This window comes from Pan paniscus, chromosome 7, assembly GCF_029289425.2.
Source record: "Pan paniscus chromosome 7, NHGRI_mPanPan1-v2.0_pri, whole genome shotgun sequence".
NCBI lineage: Eukaryota > Metazoa > Chordata > Mammalia > Primates > Hominidae > Pan > Pan paniscus.
The window spans coordinates 60,205,932-60,225,188 of record NC_073256.2 but is presented as its reverse complement, the minus strand read 5'-3'; the positions used below and the strand labels follow the sequence as shown (position 1 = coordinate 60,225,188).

The 19,257-nt window shown below is 49.1% G+C and overlaps 1 protein-coding gene across 7 annotated transcripts in view; it reads left to right on the top strand.

Annotated features, from left to right (window-relative positions):
* The window catches only part of ANK1 (ankyrin 1), a 240,830-nt gene that overhangs the window by 123,285 nt on the left and 98,288 nt on the right, over positions 1-19,257 (top strand). For 6 of the 7 annotated variants that reach the window (XM_055116509.2, XM_003823295.6, XM_034965993.3 and 3 more), the window contains exon 2: positions 15,174-15,275. In XM_055116509.2, the coding sequence (XP_054972484.1) occupies positions 15,174-15,275 (102 nt within the window). Of the gene's footprint in view, positions 1-5,377; positions 6,084-15,173; positions 15,276-19,257 lie in introns of those variants that run through there. The other variant, XM_055116508.2, reaches the window with a different exon arrangement.

Below are 19,257 nucleotides of genomic sequence, written 5' to 3'. Positions count from 1 at the left end.
TAGGTTCAGCTGTGCCTCCCCCCTTCCCTCCCTCCTCCAGGGATCTCGGGTTTAATGTTGGCCCTTTTTGGAATCCACACAGCACCTTTCTCATGGGTTTAAAAATAGACTCCAGGGCTGCCAACCCTCTTAAAAAGAACATGATGGAGATTGGTGCCAACTCTGTGGGGCCTGATCCGGGCTCTGATCACCTCCCTAAATAGACCCCCGCACTTGCCATCCCTTACTCCAGCCAGGCCAGGTGCCCAGGATACCTTAATTGACCACTGGGCACTCCCTACACAAAGTTAAATAGAAAAACAACCAAGACTCCATTCCCCTCTCCCTTTCTTCTGTCACTGCCATTAAGGTTAAGAAGGAATGACCAGGTTTGGAGGGGGTCAGGCTGGATTTCTGATCCAATTCAATGTGACATTTGTGTGGAACATTCTGTAAAGTTCCTTCCTAGTTAATAACATTTCCCCAACAGCGATGCTCCTGGTGGCTGACACACTCCCCAGGGTGGTCGCTGGCTGGGTCTGAGTGGCGATAAACCAGCCTGCCTTTCTCAGTAAAGGGTGGAGTTCCTGGTACCCACCCTTATCAGTGGTGCCCAGAGTCTCTAGGAGCAGGGGCGGCTCCTTGGGTGGATGAGGATGGAACAGATGGAAGGAGGGTCAGGAGGAGAGCCCAACGGGTCAGCTGGCCACAGCCAGCAGCAGGACACTGCAAGGGCAGCTGCGGACAGGGAGCGTGGGGGCACAACTGAGTCCACACATTGTTTCTTTGCTGCAGAGAATATGGGCATTGAAAAGGGTGCATTGTAAGCCCAAGAGGTCTGGGTGCAGGGTAGAGCTTTGAGATTTCTTGGGATCCTGATCTTGACCATGGGTGTTTGACCCTGGGTAAGCAGTGATGAGGCCTTGATTTTCCAGTGTTGAAGCAAGATCAGTGACACCCCACACCTCTGGGGGAGACATTAACTTTTGACAAAAGCTTTAGTCGAGAAGAAATGGAGGGGAGGAGGAAAAAAGAGCATCAGCTGTCATTGATAGAGCACTTACCAAATGTGCCAGAAGTGGTGGTCAGCATTTTACATTATTCTCCCAATATTGGAGAGATGGGTGAAGCTATTTTCATTTTACTGATGAAGAAATCAATGCTCAGAAAAGTCATTTCCTTTATCAAAAGCTGCACAGCTCAATTGTGGGAGACCTACTGATTTAGAGCCTCTTAAGAGGCTGTCCAGAAAGCAAATAGTGTTGTTGCTATTGAGTTCTGGGTTTGAGTTGATTGCATAGGAGGGTTAAGCGCAACGGTCATTGCCACAGGGCCTGAGCTGCCAGGATGCCCTTCTCTCGAATCCTGGGGCTGCCCTGATCTCAGCTCTGATGTCCCTGTAGAGAGGAGCCACTTCATGTCTCGGACTGGCCACCATTTGAAGCAGCCCGGACCTGTTCTCCCAAATCATCCTGGGGAGGCAGAGTCGCCTGAGAATCCCACTCGCATGGGATTCTTTGCTGCAGGCTTGTGTTCTTCCAGCTCGTGAAATCCCTGCAGGAATTGACAGCAGCAGCAGCCCGTCAAGTGTCCCAGAGTCCCTGTCTATACTGAGAACAGCCCACTGCATCAAGCCAGGAGCGAGCTGGGGGTTTAAGTGCTGCATAGTCTATTTCTTCCCTTTCTTCTCTCCCACATCATCCCTGCTTGGCATAGCTGCATGTGGCCCAGAGGACAGAACCCCACAGGCGAGGCCTCCAGCGTTTCATTATGCTTGTCTGCAGAGAGACCTGCAAGGAGACAGTAGGTAAAATATTTAGCAAGACGGGAAAAGCCTGAAGACTCCATGAAGCTACAGGCTAGAACAGTGGCCTGTGTCTGCCGAGAGTCTTTAGCCTTTCCTTCAGCCCATCAATTCCTTTCTGGTGGTTTGTTTTGATCTCACTAGCAAGTTCTTAGCACACTAAATGCCTACATTAAAACGTGCAGCCTTGAAGTATGAACAAAATGCAGATGGAGAAGCAGGATGATTATTTGTGGTCTAAGGGTGTGGTTGTGATGGAAGGTTGAGGGGACAGTCAGTTATGGGGAAAAGAACAATAGTTTAGCTTTCTGAATCCCTAGAGCCCAAAGAGACCCTTCCAAGTTGTACAGCTTACCCAGTGGTCTATATGCCAGATCAAATGTTGAGGTTTTTTTTTCTGCCATCCTGAAGGATCTCCTGCAAAGATTAAACCCTTTCTGAATAAAGAGTTCTATTAAGTCACGTATCTCTTATAGCTGGAAAGTTCTTTCTGTGGAATCTAAATCTTTTCCATAGCAATTGAACCCCAAGACTTACAGTTTCTTTATGACTCATGGAAGTGGTGGGGACATCATTCTTCTAACACCAGTCAGTAATCACTGTGTGTAGCACTGCCCAGCACTGTGCCAGTCACATAGAGGAGTAGGTGGGGAAAGCAAGGGAGAGGGACTGGGAATTTGGAACATGAGAACCAAGCTGTCTCTGCCTGGGAGACATTTAGAATTCAGTCCTGGTGGCAGGCCACCACACCTGGGACTGGGCACCATATAATTAGCTCCAATATGGCATTCCAGGCTGCAGTGCTGGAATTTGTGTTTCAAGGGCTCTCTCCCTTAGCTTTATCATCTCAGCTCCTTTAGCCTCAGGCCTCACTGAGCAACATGTTTGTAGTTGTGTTCTTTCTCCTCCTCTTGGGCCTTGCCTGACTCATCGCCTGCCTAAGTTTCAAAGCCTCAACCCTAAGGAGGTCATGACTAATGTCAAGAATTCTTGGCAGTTCTGAGAACTAAAGTCCTCTGATAATACTTCAGCATCTTTCCCATTACACTCAGAGTGCTGTGGGTTGTATTCAGCTTCTGGTCCACTATGACTATCACATCTTTTAATTTGTGATTGTATATAACCCACAGCGTTGTATAATATGAAGAAAGATACAGCTTAAGAATTATAAGAACCGAGTACCAAAATGCGACTGGGAATGTTTTGCTACTGAGCTTTGAATATTTTACTTGTAAGATCTGTTTATCTCACCTTTAAGACAGATATTCTGTATAGATAGAACTCTCAAAACTCAATAAGAAAACAAACATTCCAACTTAAAAACGGACAAAAGATTTGAACAGATGTATCACCAAAGAAGATATATAAGCTGGGCGCAGTGGCTCACGCCCGTAATCCCAACAATCTGGGAGGCCGAGGCAGGCAGATCACCTGAGGTCAGGAGTTCAAGACCAGCCTGACCAACATGGAGAAACCCCATCTCTACTAAAAAAATACAAAATTAGCTGGGCATGTTGGTGCATGCCTGTAATCCCAGCTACTCAGGAGTCTGAGGCAGGAGAATCGCTTGAACCTGGGAGGCGGGGGTTGCAGTGAGCCAAGATCATGCCATTGCACTCCAGCCTGGGCAACAAGACCTAAACTCTTCCTCAAAAAAAAGAAAAAAGAAAAAAGAAAAAAAAAAAGAAGATATATAGATGGCAGATAAGCACCTGAAAAAGGTGTTTAATATTATCAGTTATTGAGGAAATGCAACAGACCCCTTCTCTACAAAATTTTTTTTTTAATTAGCCATGTGGTGCATCTATTAGGATGTCTGAATTAAGACAGACCATACCCAGTCTTGACAAGGATGTGGACTGGCCGGCAGGAGGCAGGGAATACCAAGAGGCATGAGGAAACTTTTGGAGGTGATTATGCCCATTATCTTATGTGGCCATGGTTTCAGGGATATACATATGCCAAAACTTAGCAAATTGTACATTTTAAATGTGCAACTCATAGTGTGTCAATTAATCCTCAAATAGTTGCTAAAAAATAGTATCTCTTTCAGTTCATTGTGCAAGTCAATTGCATTTGTGTTTTTAAAAGTATTATATATATTATTTACTCATCTGAGCGGGGAATTTTCTCTCTGTCTCTAAATATTAATGTTGGAACAGTGCATTAGAATCCCTTGAGATATTCCACTGGGCTGTGATCAGGGATGTTCCAGTAACCATCATTTATTAATTGGAGCTCTCAGTGTAGAGGATTCTAGCAAATCTGGAAGGTGGTTTTCAGAGGTGCGAGGCGAGAGACCTGGAGGGTGAGCTGGGCTTTAGCAGCATGTGCCTGGGGAGGGAAGGGGCTGTGTGACTTACATCCAGACAGGCTGCTGCCTTCGAGAGGGTGCCCATCCTCAAGTTCAGCCCCAGTGCTGTGGAGGATCTTATGCCTGGAGAATTCTCACATTGTCATCTTCAAATACCAGTTTTTTAACCCCCATGGGGAGGAGTTGTATTATTACACTTCAGATCCCTCTTTTTGGCAACACCCTGGCCTTTTCTCTTGATCTTTGATTATCCCACTTCCTTGGGATGCCCCCTGATTGCTGCATAGCTTTGAAGCGTACCTGGCTTTGTAACACACTCTCACAGTATTTTCTTCTTTTTTAATTTTTATTTTTTTAGAGACAGGGTCTCACTCTTGTCACCTGGGCTGGAGCGGAGTGGTGCAATCATAGCTCACTGCAGCCTCCAACTCCTGGGCTCAGGTGATCCTCCTGTCACAGCCTCCTGAGTAGCCAGGACTACAGGCATGTGCCACCTTGCCTGGCTAATTAATTTTTTTTTTTTTTTTGTGGAGACAGGGGGTCTCACTATGTTGCCCAAGCCGGTCTTGAACTCCTGGTCTCAAGCAATCCCCCCGCCTCAGCCTCCCAAAGTGCTGGGATTATGATCCTTCAAGATCATCCCCCACATTATCTCTTCCTGGCGCTGAGTACACTATTGTTAGGAATCTTGCTGGTGCTGCCAGTGGCAGGGCTTTGGATCAATTTGGCTTTGAACCAGTTGGACCCACCATTTACTAGTGGTGACCTTGGTCTCCACCCATTACCTCCCTGGGCTCAGTTTCTTCATTTATCCAACTGTAGTAGCGTTGCCTACCTTATGGGTGGCTGTGAGGATTAAATGAGATAATGCAGTATGTCCATCAGCTAATAGGCGCTCAGCATGCTAGTTCCTCACCAACGCGCAGCTGTACTGTACAATCTCAGGGGACAGCGGGAGAGGAAAAGAGCATTTGGTATTGTGTCTTGACTGTGACTTGAAGCCAGCAAGAAGCCGGCTTATGATACAAAACACCTATGATCTGAACAAGCCATATTGCCAGGGGCCCAGTTACCTGACACTGCTTTTACTTACGGTTCCCTCATCCCTCTGAATTGAGCCTACTCTTGATGATGTCACCCCAAGTCTTCTCCAAAATCCCAAACATGGGTTTTGACATCTGCCCCTGAAATGACTGCATGAAAGGGTGATAGTGGTCCCAGGACAGAACACTGGTTGCTTACTGCACGGACACAGCCTCGGGTGACGCTAGTTAACCGCCAGCGTCAGAGCAGTGCGGGAGGCAGCGGGGAGTGACAGCTCTGCCCTCCTGCAACCCAGCTGCGTCTGGCGGCTCTCAGGCAGAATCTGGAATAGGCTGATTAACTGGTATCTCACGACACGATGGAAGAGCTCAAAACATGCAAATCGGTTATGGGGCATAAATAGAGTTTGCTGAGCTCACCCCGGCCGCGTCTCGGCAAGCTCCGGGGCCCATTCACCAGGGCATTCGGGGAGGCGGGAGGCAGGGAGGGAGGCCATGCAGCTTGGAGCTCCTCACCTCCATTGGACGTGTGTGCCTCCCCTCCGCAGGGGCAGGACGCCCTCCCCGAGCCCGCCGGCCGGCACCTGCAGCTGGGGCTGCACCCCCGCCCGCGCCCCCGCGCGCACCCCCTTCGCAGGGCTTGGCAGCAGGTGCCTGCTCTCCGGAGAGCGCTTCGCATTAACTTTCCCATCTGACATAATCATGGAGAGAAAATGAAGAGATCCCATTAGCGGCAGGCTGGCGGGCGGGAGAGCGCAGGGCCAGGGCCGGGCCGGGGCGAGTGGAGGGCGCCTGTATTTTTAGCCAGTTGCCGCGTAACTTGCTGGCGCTCCCCGCGCCGCCCAGCAGATAACCGGGAGGGGGAGCGGGAGCCGGGCTCGGATTTCAGCGCGGGCGCCGGACGATGGCAGCGCGACAGGGCAGGTCCGGGCCAGACCCTGCGGTGAGTGCACGAGCTGTCGCGGTTGCCGGGCCGGGGCCGGGGCGCGGGGATCGGGGCCGGGACCGGGGCCGGGGCTCTGCGTCCGTCCTGCGGGTTGTGGCTCCGCGCCCGGCTGCCCGGCGCCAACTTTCCCCGGCGGGTGCGGGTGCGCGCGCTGGGGCTGCCCTTCTGCTGCCGAGGCTTCTAGCAGGATCCAGAGGAAAATTCCTCTGGCCTGAAGGCTGCGGCCGCGGAGGGGCTGGAGCCGGGGTTGGGAGGCAGCGGGACTTGTGGCCGGCCCGGAAGAGGGGCACGGGCGGGAGCGTGGAGCCGCCGCCGGGGTGCCCCGAGGGGGGCCGGGCCCTGGCCGAGGCCGAGTCCCCTCACCCCAGGGGAGAGCCTGGCCGGGTAGATTCAGCAGGGGGTGGGAGATGCACGGCCTTGGGCCGGGCGGGGGCCTGGCTTGCGGCAAGTCTGGCCCCTAAAACTCAGAAACGTGAGGCACCCGGAGGCCCCCAGGTAGCAGGAAATGAATGGGGCAGAGGAAGGCAGACCTGTTGGGCGCCCTGGCAAGCCTGGAGCTCTCTGCCGCTGTCCCCTTCGATTCTCGCAGCCCCCTGGCAAGATCCCCATTTTAGCAATGGGGAAATGGAGGTTTGGGGCCTTAGATGAGCACAGCATCAAGTGGCCGAGCAGTGCATCCCAGCCAGGTCTTCCCCAGTGACGTCCCAGCCCACCCTGCCCGGCCTCCAGGGTGGGGTGCAGACAGCACAGGGAACCCCAGGGATTTTCCCAAGGTCCCGAGTTCGGGTTGAGAGATTAAGAGGGAGCCCAGCACTTCCGCTCAGGCGTCTTGTTTCCTCAGTGACACCTTTAACTTATTCATTTTATTTTTGCCAATGGTAGTCAGACTGGGGAGCCTGGAGACAGTTTGTAAAGCTGTAACAGCACACCTTTCTGGAAGGCAAAAGGAAAGAAACATAATAAAACACACACTCACTAGGGCCCAGTGTTCACCTCTGTTTCTCCATCGTCAAGGGAGTAAAGGCAGGGCTACCAGGCTATGCTGGCTGGGGACAGCTGTCTTTCCTCATACCCCAGTGCGGCTCTCAGATCCCCCAAGCACAAGCAGACAGCTCCACATCAGGGCTGCTGCCTGTCTTCTGGCTGGGCTGCAGGTCCCCCAGGAAAGGACCTGAAATCTCTTCCTGAGAGCTCTGACAGTGGCTGCGTTAAAGAAGCTGCATTTTGCTCCAACAAGACCCCTTGGGAAAGTGGTATTGCCTTATGACTGTTTACAGCAATTGATATTAGCTCAGTTTCCATTCGCCTTTCTAGATAGGAATTTTGTACTAAAGATCTTGAGGTCAGTCATGATTTGTCCTAGGGAAAACTTAGGCCACCCCAACCCCCAGAGAAGGTGTGAGGAGGCCCTGGGGTTCTCTCACCTGGGTCTGCCTGCTGGTGTTTCCCAATGTCCCCTGCTCATGGGTGACAGCATGTTGACATTCTGCAGCGTGCTTCCGGCCCCTCCCTCTCAGGATACTGGAGCCCCCTCGCACCCCATCTATTGCTATATTAGTATCTGCTCAGGAAGTGCAAGTTTAATAATAGTCTGGGTGTCTCAGGTAACCAGGATTCACTACCCTTTCAGAGCAGTCCTGATGAGAACTTAATTCCTAGGAAGAATTCTGTTCCCTTCCTTCTCTTCCATTCCCTTCCTCCTGACGTGGGCACAGCCTCCAAACCCAGGCAGAAGGCTTTCTCCAGCCAGAGCTGAACTGGAGAGGACCCTTATGAGCACTAGAAAATGATTAGGCCAGCACAGTGGCACGTGCTTGTAATCCCAGCATTTTGGGAGGCGGAGGTGGGAAGATTGCTTGAGGCCAGGAGTTCAAGACCAGCCTGGGCAACATAGGGAGACTTTATCTCTACAAAAAATAAAGAAATTAGCCAGGTGTGGTGGTGCACGCCTGTAGTTTCACCTATTCGGGGGAAGGGGGTGTTGACGCAGGAGGATCTCTTGAGCCCAGGACTTTGAGGCTGCAGTGAGCTATAACTGCACCACTGGGGGACCACTCTGGAAGAAAGAGGGAGACTCTGTCTTGAAAGAAAGAAAGAGAGAAGAGAGAGAGAGAAAAAGAAAGAAAGAGAAAAAAGAGAAAGAAAAAGAAAGAAAGAAAGGAAAAGAAAGGAAAGGAAGGAAGAAGGAAAGAGAGAAAGAGAGAGAGAAAGAGAAGGAAGGAAGGAGGGAAGGAGGCAAAGAAGGAAGGAAGGAAAGAAGGAAGGAAGGAAGGGAAATGATTGGCCCAGGAAGCGGTATAGCACAATAGTTAAGAAGTATGCTACCTAGACTCAAATCCTGGCCATGCTACATATTAGCTATGTGACTTTGGACAAGTTACTTTTCTGTGACTTGGTCACTTCATCTATAAAAAGGAGATAACAAAACACCTGCCTTGTGAGATTATTCTGAGGAGGGAGTGAATTAATTTGTGTGGTGTGTTTAAAACCTAGGGAGAGCTTTGTGAATGTAAACTTGTTTTGTTTTGAAAGGAAGTTCAGGGACATCACATTGATTAGGCAGCAGGGATGCAGGCACAGCAGAATGTCTGCTGTGTGCAGATCCCCGAACACGCACACAGGTAGAATTAGATTAAAACGAAGCTAGAGATGAGGAGGGGAAGAGACACCAGAAGACAGCTTTGGTGGGGTGCACAACAGAGGTGCCAGCACCTCACTGGTGGCCAGGGCTTGTGGACACGGTGGGGTAGTTTTCTGTATAGGATGAGCAGGCCTCCTGGCCTCCTGATCTGGGAATGGATGAGCCTTGGAGAGGGCCAGTCATTCTGCTCCGGTTTGTCATAGCCCAGAGATGGTCAGGTTTGTATTTTGTTGCTGTTGTTTTTTGGGTCAGTATGCGCTCAGGTAAATGTTTTGAATGGAACACATTGGATTCTTTGGACACGCCTCCTGCCCTGTTGCATTTGCTGGATGTACTGAGGACAGGTCATTGAATTGGAGCAGTTGGACTAGACAGATGGGCAGTAGGGGCTCAGCAGAACACGATGGTAAAGATGAGTCTCATATCCCAACAAGGGCCATTTGCTCTGTAGCTGAAATATTGCCTGGCCCCTAGGAGGTTCTCAATGAATACTCATGGAATGGATCCACAGGTGCATGCATGCACATGACCCATTTATAACACAATCGCTTGATTACTCAGATCAAGAGAACAAGGACCTATATTCTGAGTGATTATTCTCTCTTTGCCCTAGCAGGATATGGGTCCTGAAATAGGACCCCAGTAAATACATTGTAGAATTAAACTGAATGATGTGTAGTTGCTACTGGGAGTGGCATCATTATCTGCAGTTCACCTCCCAGATGCCCTGAGGATCCTGCAGAGTCCTGACTACTCTATGCCTGGAGAAGACCAAAAAAAATAAAATAAAATAAAAAAAGAAAAAAGAAAGAAAGAAAAAGCTTTAGCAATTGCACTTCACTGCTAACTATCTAGGTGACCTTAGCCGGTCACTTTACTTCCCTGGGCCTCAATTTTATCTTCAGTGACAAGAAGGGCTGGAACTAGATGGTTCCCTTCTAGAGACCTGTCTTGGTCTGAATAGAGTGCTCAGGGACAGAGCCTGAGTGGGACCTCCTAGCATTTTTCCTCTGCCATGGATTAGCTCTTTAACGGCCGAGGCATATAGGCCTGCCCAGCCGCCAGCCTGTCAGGGCTGCCTGAACACCCTCAGGCTTGAAATGGCCAAGAACGCCCTTGGGGTCAAGGGCAGTGGAAAGGCATAGACTTCAGTGGGGTACCCCTGGATTGAATCACCCCAAGTATTTATCTGCAGAACTTGGGCAAGTTATTAACCTCTCAAAACCTCAGTTTCATCACCTCTAAAATGGGGATAATAATTATACCTACCCACAGGTTGTTATAAGAATTAAAAGATATAATGCTGGTAATACATTTGTCCCAATGGTTGGTATTATAATTTTAGTATTCTATTATGGCAACGACAGAAATGGTTTAGCTTTCCTCAATCTAGTCCATATGGAGCTTCCCTTACCCTCTATTTATGTGCTTGTCTGTCATAAATTTTTTTTTTTTTTTTGAGACAGAGTCTCTCTCTGTCGCCCAGGCTGGAGTGCAGTGCCGCAATCTCAGCTCACTGCAAACTCTGCCTCCCAGGTCCAAGTGATTCTTCTGCCTCACCCTCCCAAGTAACTGGGATTACAGGCATGCACCACCATGCCCGGCTACTTTTTCTATTTTTAATAGAGATGTGGTTTCACCATGTTGACCAGGCTGGTCTCTAATTCCTGGCCTCAAGTGATCCATCTGCCTTGGCCTCCCAAAGTGCTGAGATTACAGGAACCACCGCGCCCTGCCAGTTTGTCATAAATATTCTTCTTTTCTTCCTGGATTCAGTGCTTTGAACAGTCAGTGTCATTAGTGGATATTGAGTCTATTTTTATCCACCCATTCTCAGGTTTTCAGCCTGAATCCTATTATTGTGCCATAAACAGTAGTTAATTGGTGGGAGAAATGTCTCTTTAACATTCTTATTCTTGGGAAATAATATAGTGTTTTTCCTAATAATTGAATCTAGACAGACTTTCTGAATCAGTAGCATAAGTAACATTTATCTGAGAGACTAAACCTTGACTGGGTTTTCTCTGGAAACCCAGCTCATGCCTGGAGAGCCAACAGCTTGATCTTCATTTCTGAAATATTTCCTGCCCCACAGATGCCTTGCTGAGGAACCTAGGATGTGAATGCCATGTGCTTTAGGTCAAGGGAGGCCTCGCCCTAGCAGACACTTAATGCTTTGGAGGATTCAAAAGAGATAGAAGACTTGGTCCCTGCCCCAAGAAGCAAACAGTTTGGCTGGGGAGACAAGACTTGCCTGAATTCAATAGCTAGAGAAAGAGATATTTTAAGTGCATTAAAAAAAAAACAAACAAGCTCCTGTTTTGTGGTTCCTAGATTTAAAGATGGCAAATACTGAGTGTCTAAGCATAGTGTCATTCATGCAGGAAGTAGCCACCATCAGGGCCTTGAAGGGAAGAAAGATTGGAAGTAGAAAACCAGAGGGAGATGGAGCTTCAGGGCCCAGGGAGGAGGAAGGTGCAGGCCAGGAGGTAGACAGAGCATGAGAATGTCATGGAGGACAAGGGAGGTGAGAAGGGGCTCCTGCCGCTGTGGGGACAGCGAGATGAGTGTGCCTCATGAACAGGCAGCCACAGGGCTTGGACTTGAACTTGAGCTTACATCATAGGGGGCCCATGTGGGACCTGAGGTTGGGGAGGGCTGGCAGGAAGTCAGGATTTGGGGAAGACCAGTTAGGCAGGGATGGAGGAGGTTGGCTGGGTGAGGCAGGGATGGAGGAGGTTGGCTGGGAGGCAGAGCGAGGAAGCAGCATTTCTGCAGGCCTGGGGTTGTGGGTGGGGGCTGGGAGGTGGTGTGGGGCAGCACCTGAGTGTGGAGGGAGGACCCCCTGTCTGGAAGGCTGGAGAACCCTACTGCTGATGCCCTGGGGACTCCCTGTTTCAGTGGTGAAGACGTGAAGCGCTGCTTTGGGGAGGAGGATGAGAGTTCCATTTGGTCTTCGGCTGTAGATTTGGAGTCTTCTGTGTTCAAGGGTGTTCAAGGGTGGTCATCACTAGTGTGTGCATGAGTTTCCCATGGTTGCTGTAACAAATCGCCACACACTTAGTGGCTTGACACTACGGAAATGTGTTCTCTCGCTGTCTGGAGGCTGGAGATCTAAATTAAGGCCTCCACAGGGACACACTCCCTCCAGGGCTTCAGGGCCTTCTTCTATGAGCCTCCACCTCCCAGAGGTTCCTTGCTTCCTTGTGCATGGCTAAAGTCACTCCAGTCTCTGGCTCTGTCTTCACATAGTTTCACCTCTGTGTGTGTGTATACGTGTGTGTGAACATGTGTGTATGTGTGTGTGTGCACACAGGTCTCTGTATGTGCATGTGTATGTGTGCATGTGTGTGTATCTGTGCATGTGTGTGTGTGTATGCATCTCTTGGTGTGCATGTGTGTGCACACACGTCTGTGTATGGGTGTGTATGTGTAGATTTGTGTGCATGCATGTGCGTGTGTGTGTGTGTGTGTGCATGTGTGTCTTCTCCTTTTCTGTCTTTTCTAAGGACACTTGTCATTGAATTTAGGGCCAGCCTAGGTAATCTAGGATGATCTCGTCTCAAGATCCATGACTTAATTACATCTACAAAGACTTTTTTTTCAAATAAGGTCACCTTCACAGGTTCCAGGGATAAGAGTGTGGACATATCTTTTGGGGGGCACCATTCAGCCCACTGCAGCATGTTTTTTTTAGGAGGGCATGTAGAGGAAGGAGACAAAGTGCCTGGGTGGAGAGGAAGCCACTGTGGGTCTTCTGTGGGAATGGCGTCACACGCTTCTCCCATGTGTGGCTTGTCATATGACCACTCTCACCCTTTCAACTCAGCCTTGTATGCAACTATGTGCCAAACACTGTTTATTTCTTTTAAGCATCATGAAAAGGGGACAAGAAAGGCTTTACTCTCCCCAGCTTACAAATAAGGAAATAGAAGCCAACGGTGTCTAAGTACCTGAGGGCACTCAGCTAGACCCAGTGGAGTGGCTCTGAGTCTAGGCCACGGGCTCCAATGCCTGAGGACTGGGCTTTAATCATTACATTTGTCTTTGTGAGTGTATTAGTCTGTTCTCACACTGCTAATAAAGATGTACCTGAGACTGGGTAATTTATAAAGGAAAGAGGTTTAATGGACTCACAGTCCAACGTGGCTGGGGAGGCCTCACAATCATGGCAGAAGATGAAGGAAGAGCAAAGGTATGTCTTACATGGCAGCAGGCAAGAGAGTATGTGCAGGGGGGTCTCTTCTTTTTAAAACTATCAGATCTCATGAGACTTATTCACTTTCATGAGAACAGCATGGGAAAAACCAGCCCCCATGATTCAAGTACCTCCCACCAGATCCCTCCCAGGGCACGTGGGAATTATGGGAGCTACAATTCAAGATGAGATTTGGGTGGGGACACAGCCAAACCATATCAATTAGTAAACTGTATTTTATTGTCCTCTGCTCTCACCCTCTCTGGCTGTCACTCATCTTTAAAGGAAACAGTTGTTCCTGGGGGCAAGGTCTGAGATGCATGGGGTGGGTGACGTAGCAGCAGCTAAGGAACAGAAGAGCTTCACTCTCATTTAAGAAATCTGTTGGGGGGGGCGCCTGGTGTTAAAGCTGAGACTGAGCTGGCTGCAGAGCTGGGAGGTTCGGCTCATGAATTTCTGAGCCACACTACCTGCATCTGAGTCCTGGCTGTGCCTCCTCCCTGCTGTGGGACGCTGCACAAGGCACTTCTGCTCTCTGTGCCTCAGCCCACTCATCTGTAAAATGGGACTCTGAAATCCCACTTACCTCTTGGGTATTCAAAATGAGGATAAAATGCTTATCTGTGCGTGTGCATGTGTGTGAATATATATTATAGTCATCCTTCGGTATCCGTGGGGGATTGGTTCCAGAACCCCCTGTAGATACCAAAATCCACAGATCCTCAAGTTCCTCATGTAAAGTGATATAGTGTTTGCATATAACCTACCCACATCGTCATATATACTTTAAATCATCTCTAGATTACTTATAATACCTAATGTAAGTGCTTTGTAAATAATTGTTGTACAGCATTGCTTTTCTGTATTACTGGGTTTTTTTGTTTGTTTGTTTGTTTGTTTGTTTTTGAGACGGAGTCTTGCTTTGTCACCAGGCTGGAGTGGAGTGGTGTGATCTCGGCTCACTGCAACCTCCACCTCCCAGGTTCAAGCGATTCTCCTGCCTCAGCCTCCTGAGTAGCTGGGACTACAGGCGCACGTCACCAAGCCCAGCTAATTTTTGTATTTTTAGTAGAGATGGGGTTTCATCATGGTGGCCAGGATTGTCTCGGTCTCTTGACCTCGTGATCCACCTGCTTTGGCCTCCCAAAGTGCTGGGATTACAGGTTTGAGCCACCACGCCCAGCCTTCTGTTAGTATTACTTTTTATTTTAGTATTGTTATTTTTAATTTTTTTCCTGCAAATTTTCCATCCATGGTTGGTTGAATAAATGGGCTTGACTGTATATGTAAAGTGCTAATAATGGCTCTTAGCACATAGTAAGTGCTATGTGCTGTTTACTTAAAAAACAAAAACACAGGGCTGGGTATGGTGGCTTATGCCTGTAATCCCAGCACTTTCAGAGGCCGGGGCAGGAGGATTGCTTGAGCCCAGGAATTCGAGACCATCTTGGGGAACATAGTGAGACCCCATCTCTAAAAAGGAAAAACAGACAAATAGAAACAAAAACACAAAACAGCTCCAAAGAGCCCACGCTTGGTTCCTTTGGTGCCTGCATTCATGACTCTTGGGGCCAGGGACCTCTGTGATATTGCAAACTCTTCAGCAAGACTGTGGAGCCCCTGAAACCTCAGAGCAGGGAGACACCAGGCTGTGCTGTGCGCTTGCCATAGGAATGGGCTCCCCCTCAAAGGCTGATTCTTCCTGAGTCCAAGCCAAGAACGTTTGCTTATAAAAATACCAAAAGGGGGCCGGTCACGGTGGCTCATGCCTGTAATCCCAACACTTTGGGAGGCCAAGGTGGAAGGATCGCTTGAGCTCAGGAGTTTGAGACCAGCCTGAGCAACATAGTGATGCCCTGTCTCTATAAAAAAAAAAGTTTAAAAAAACAGTTGGGCATGGTGGTACACACCTGTAGTCCCAGCTACTTGGGAGGATCTCTTGAGCCCAGGAATTCAAGGCTGCAGTGAACTGCGCTTGTGCCACTGCACTCCAGCAGCCTGAGTGGCAGAGCAACACTCTCTCTTAACAAAACAAAACAAAAAACAAAAAACCAAAGGAAGGGAGGCCTGGGTGTGAAGGCAGTCCAACCAGGGGCTCTCAGGCTCCTGTGCACACCTGGTGTCACTGTGGGCACCAGGGTGCCACATCAGAGGATGCAGGGGCTGCTGCGGGGGCCTGGGACTTGAACGGGGTGGAGAAGTCATTAATACACCCAGGACACTCACCGCCTGTTGTTTTTCCTCACAGGCCGATGCTGCTACCAGCTTTCTGAGAGCAGCAAGATCAGGTAACTTGGACAAAGCTTTGGATCACCTGCGGAATGGGGTAGATATTAACACCTGTAACCAGGTAAGTGGGATGGAGGCAGGCCTGTTGTCTCTGAAGAGTAGCTCTTGCCTGATGCCATTTCCTGAGAGCTTTGAAACTGCCTCTATTAACCTTTTCTCAGTGGCCTCAAAACTCCCCCGGGGCTTCTGCCTGTGGAAGGCCCTAACCTTGCTGTTTCCACTCCTGCCGTGGCCCAGGGCCCCACAGAGAAGGGCTGATGCCTGAACAGTGTGGGCGAGGCCCGCACAGATCCCCTGCGGTCTCCTCGCTTAGAAGTTGCAATTGATTCCCGCTGTTGTCTTAGAATATGTGGCCTTTGAATTGGGGCAGGAGGAAGAGCCTTTGAAAGATGCTGTGTCAGTGGGGATGTTCAGTCTCCTTTGTCCACCAGCAGTCTGTGTGGGTTCTCGGCTAGCCTGAGAAGAAAGTCGGGGAATGAGGCCCCGCTTGTGTCAGGTGCTGACAAAGGCGAGTGGGCTCGGGTTGAGGATGGCGGGGCTGGTGCAGAGGCTGGCTCTCCAGGGCTCCTGAGTGACACAGCCAAGCCTTAGCTTCAGAAGGGGCTGGCGAGGAAACAAAATGTGTTTGGGTTGGGTTGGAGGGCAGAGACTCAGGCTTGGAGCCAAAGATCCAAGAACTAACTAAATAGAGAGGAAATGACCCTCCAGGAAGGGAACAGGTGTGTGGCTTGGGCTTGTGGATTGGTGACAGGTTTTGTTTGTTTGTAGATATTTGCCTGCCAATTAAGTTGTTTAGTTACACATGCTAATTGTTTCTAATTTAGAATACATTTATCCATTGCGACTTTTTAAAAACCATCTTAGCCATTAAAAATGTGTGTTTAATTGTGGTCAGATATACAGCATAGAATTTCCTGTCTTAACCATTTTTCGGCGTACAGTTCAATGGGATTAAGTCCATTCATATTATCCTGTAATCATTATCCATCTCCAGAACTCTTTTCATGTTGCAAAACTGAAACTCTGTTCTCTTGAAACACTAACGCCTCATTTCCGACTACTCCCCAGCCCCTGGTAACCACCCTTCAACTTCTAGTCTCTACGAATTTTATTACTATAGGGACCTCACAGAAACGGAATCCTGCTATATTTGTACTTTTGAGATTGGCTTCTTTTATTTAGCATAGTGTCTTCATGGTTCCTCTGTACTTTAGTGGCTTGGGTGACTTTTCCAAGCTAGCAGGGCCAGATTTTCCGAACGTAGGTTAGGTTTTCCATGGGCAACGTGCCTCTGTCCTACCCCCTCATCTACTGTTTCCCTATCCATCCTGCCCCTGTTTAAAATGCAAAATACTATCCAGTGTAGTGGCTCATGCCTGTAATCCCAGCACTCTGGGAGGCTGAGGTGGGTGGATCACCTGAGCTTAGCAGTTCGAGACCAGCCTGGCCAACGTGGAGAAACCCCATCTCTATTAAAAGTACAAAAATTAGCCGGGCATGGTGGTGCGTGCCTGTAATCCCAGCTACTTGGGAGGCTGAGACAGGAGAATTGCTTGAACCCAGGAGGCGGAGGTTGCAGTGAGCCGAGATCATGCCATTGCACTCCAGCCTGGGTGACAGAGCGAGACTCCATCTCAAAAATAAAATAAAATAGACTGGGCGCGGTGGCTCACACCTGTAATCCCAGCACTTTAGGAGGCCGAGGCAGGCAGATCATGAGGTCAGAAGTTCGAGACTAGCCTGGCCAATATGGTGAAGCCCTGTCTCTACTAAAAATACTAAAATTAGCCGGGCATGGTGGTGCGTGCCTATAGTCCCAGCTATTTGGGAAGCTGAGGCAGAAGAATTGCTAGAACCCAGGAGGCAGAGGTTGCAGTGAGCCGAGATCGTGCCACTACACTCCAGCCTGGGCAACAGAGTGAAACTCTGTCTTAAATAAATAAATAAAATAAATAAATAAATAAAATGCAAAATACTACCTGCCTCCATTCCTAGGGCTAAGACCCCATTTGGATTCAGTTGGTCTTGCAGTGGCAGAAATTCACAGCTAAAAGATCAGAAAGAATGGAGCAGTATGGTATGTGATAGGAAACAGAAGTAGGTGTGTGATAAGAAGCAAAGACCCTGGCAGTGCACTTCAGAGGGAAAGTGAGGTATGTGGACCTGACTGGAATTTGCAAACTGGATGAAGGACCAGGCCCCCTGCCCCTTTTCTCATCCCTCCACCCAGAAATGCCAACATCCACATATCCACAGCCCAAAGGACATTGTGGTGGTTCTAACAAAGCATCTGCCAGGCTGGCCTTTGCATAGCAGGTTGAAACTCAGCCCATTTTTTGATGCCAAGAGGTGGATGCAGCAAAGTCTGGAGGCAGGGTGAGAGTCTTGGTGTGAGAGTTGTTCAGGAGACAGGGTCTGGGACCTTCTTAGCACTGCACCTCCAGAAGCAGCTGCACAGGCTGCAGCTGTGCTGCCCCAGCCCCCCCATAGGCAGGGTGGGTTGCTCGCTCTCTCCACCTGGGATGCATTCTTGGGCTTGCAGAGATGCACACCTGGAGGCTTTCTTTGTTCTTACTGTGGCTGGAGAATTGCAGATGTGTTTCTCCGCAGTGCAGTTCTCAGCAGAGGTGAATCACACCTTCAGAGGCCTTCCAAGGGTTAAGATTCTAGCTCTCAGAGGAATCCATTCAGCTGAAATGGGGACAACTGAACGTGTGTTAGACTTGAGCCAGGGCTCATTTTCTGTGTGAAATTGGAAGATTTTGATGCCACCAGGGAATAGCTGTGTCCTGATTGGTCTCCCGTTGGAGAGGCCTTGGGTGTAACTGCCTTGTCACTCTGCTTTCTCTCCTCAGAGCACCTCTTCGGTTCGTTTTGGGCTCAGAGAGCAGTAAGCACCGAGGTATTATTTGCACTTTATTGACACCATTTCCGATTGGCTCAGTGCCAGTGACAAGTGGCTGTCAGCCCTGCTTCAGGCTGAGGGGAGGCTCCTGCCTCAGACTCAAGACAGCAGTCCTGGCTAAGCCTGGCCTCTCTCTTAAAGAGGACACTGCCGCAAGTTATGAAATGAGCGTCAGAAGGGAACGAAAGACAGGACACACCAAGTGCAAAGCCCCTTGCTGCTGGTTAATTCCCACAGCTGCCAGATGTGGCCCTGTTGATCCCTGTTTTATGGTCTGTGGCTGAGCAGAACAGGTAGCTGCAGGTGGCTGCGCCTGGAAAGGAGCTGGTCAGGGTTCCCTGAACCTCATTCTGGTTGCACAGGGCAGTTTGGTTTTGCTGTTGCAGGGAGAGTCCTGGTGGTGGGGGAGGGACTGCAGTGGCTGAACCCATGCCTGCATGAAACCCACGAATGCACCCAGCGGGACGATCCTGCATCTGCGTAATGTGCACAGGGCCAGCCTCTTAATGCTACTAGAGCTTTCTGCTCTTTAAAACACGCATAAAAGCAAGCTCTTGTCCCGGGGTCATGGCAAGAGAATTTGCTTTCGGCTTGAATCTTCTGAGCTGATGGACTGTGGTGGCGGTAACAGGGCAAATACTTATCCTTACATAAGTAACACACTTTCAAATAGTATGTTTTTGTGGAAAGAATGCGTACTGTTTGCCATAATAGGAAGTAATTACTCTAAGTAGCGTGGAAAGAGGAACTCTTGGCTTATATAAGAGATGTCTGAATATTCAGGGCAGTTCCTTGTTGCATAGACTGTGTCTACTAATGTTCTATCATCATTATCATTACCATGTCTACAGAAAAGAAGAAATTTATATGTAAGAACACACACATGTGTGCATACAGGAACCCCCTTATATGAATGCCAATTTTAAAATTTATTGTTTGCACTTTAGATGCCTGTGTCCGATGTACTTCCTGTGCATCTCCATGTGTATATGGAGAGATGGGCTGAAGGGATAGAATAATTTCATTTTAAAGTCACGTTCCTTATCCGTTCTGAACTGTAGTCTATTGGCAGTGAGAGCTATTAATCAAATAACGACACAAACAGATATGCATACCAAAAACTATGTTAGGAACCATG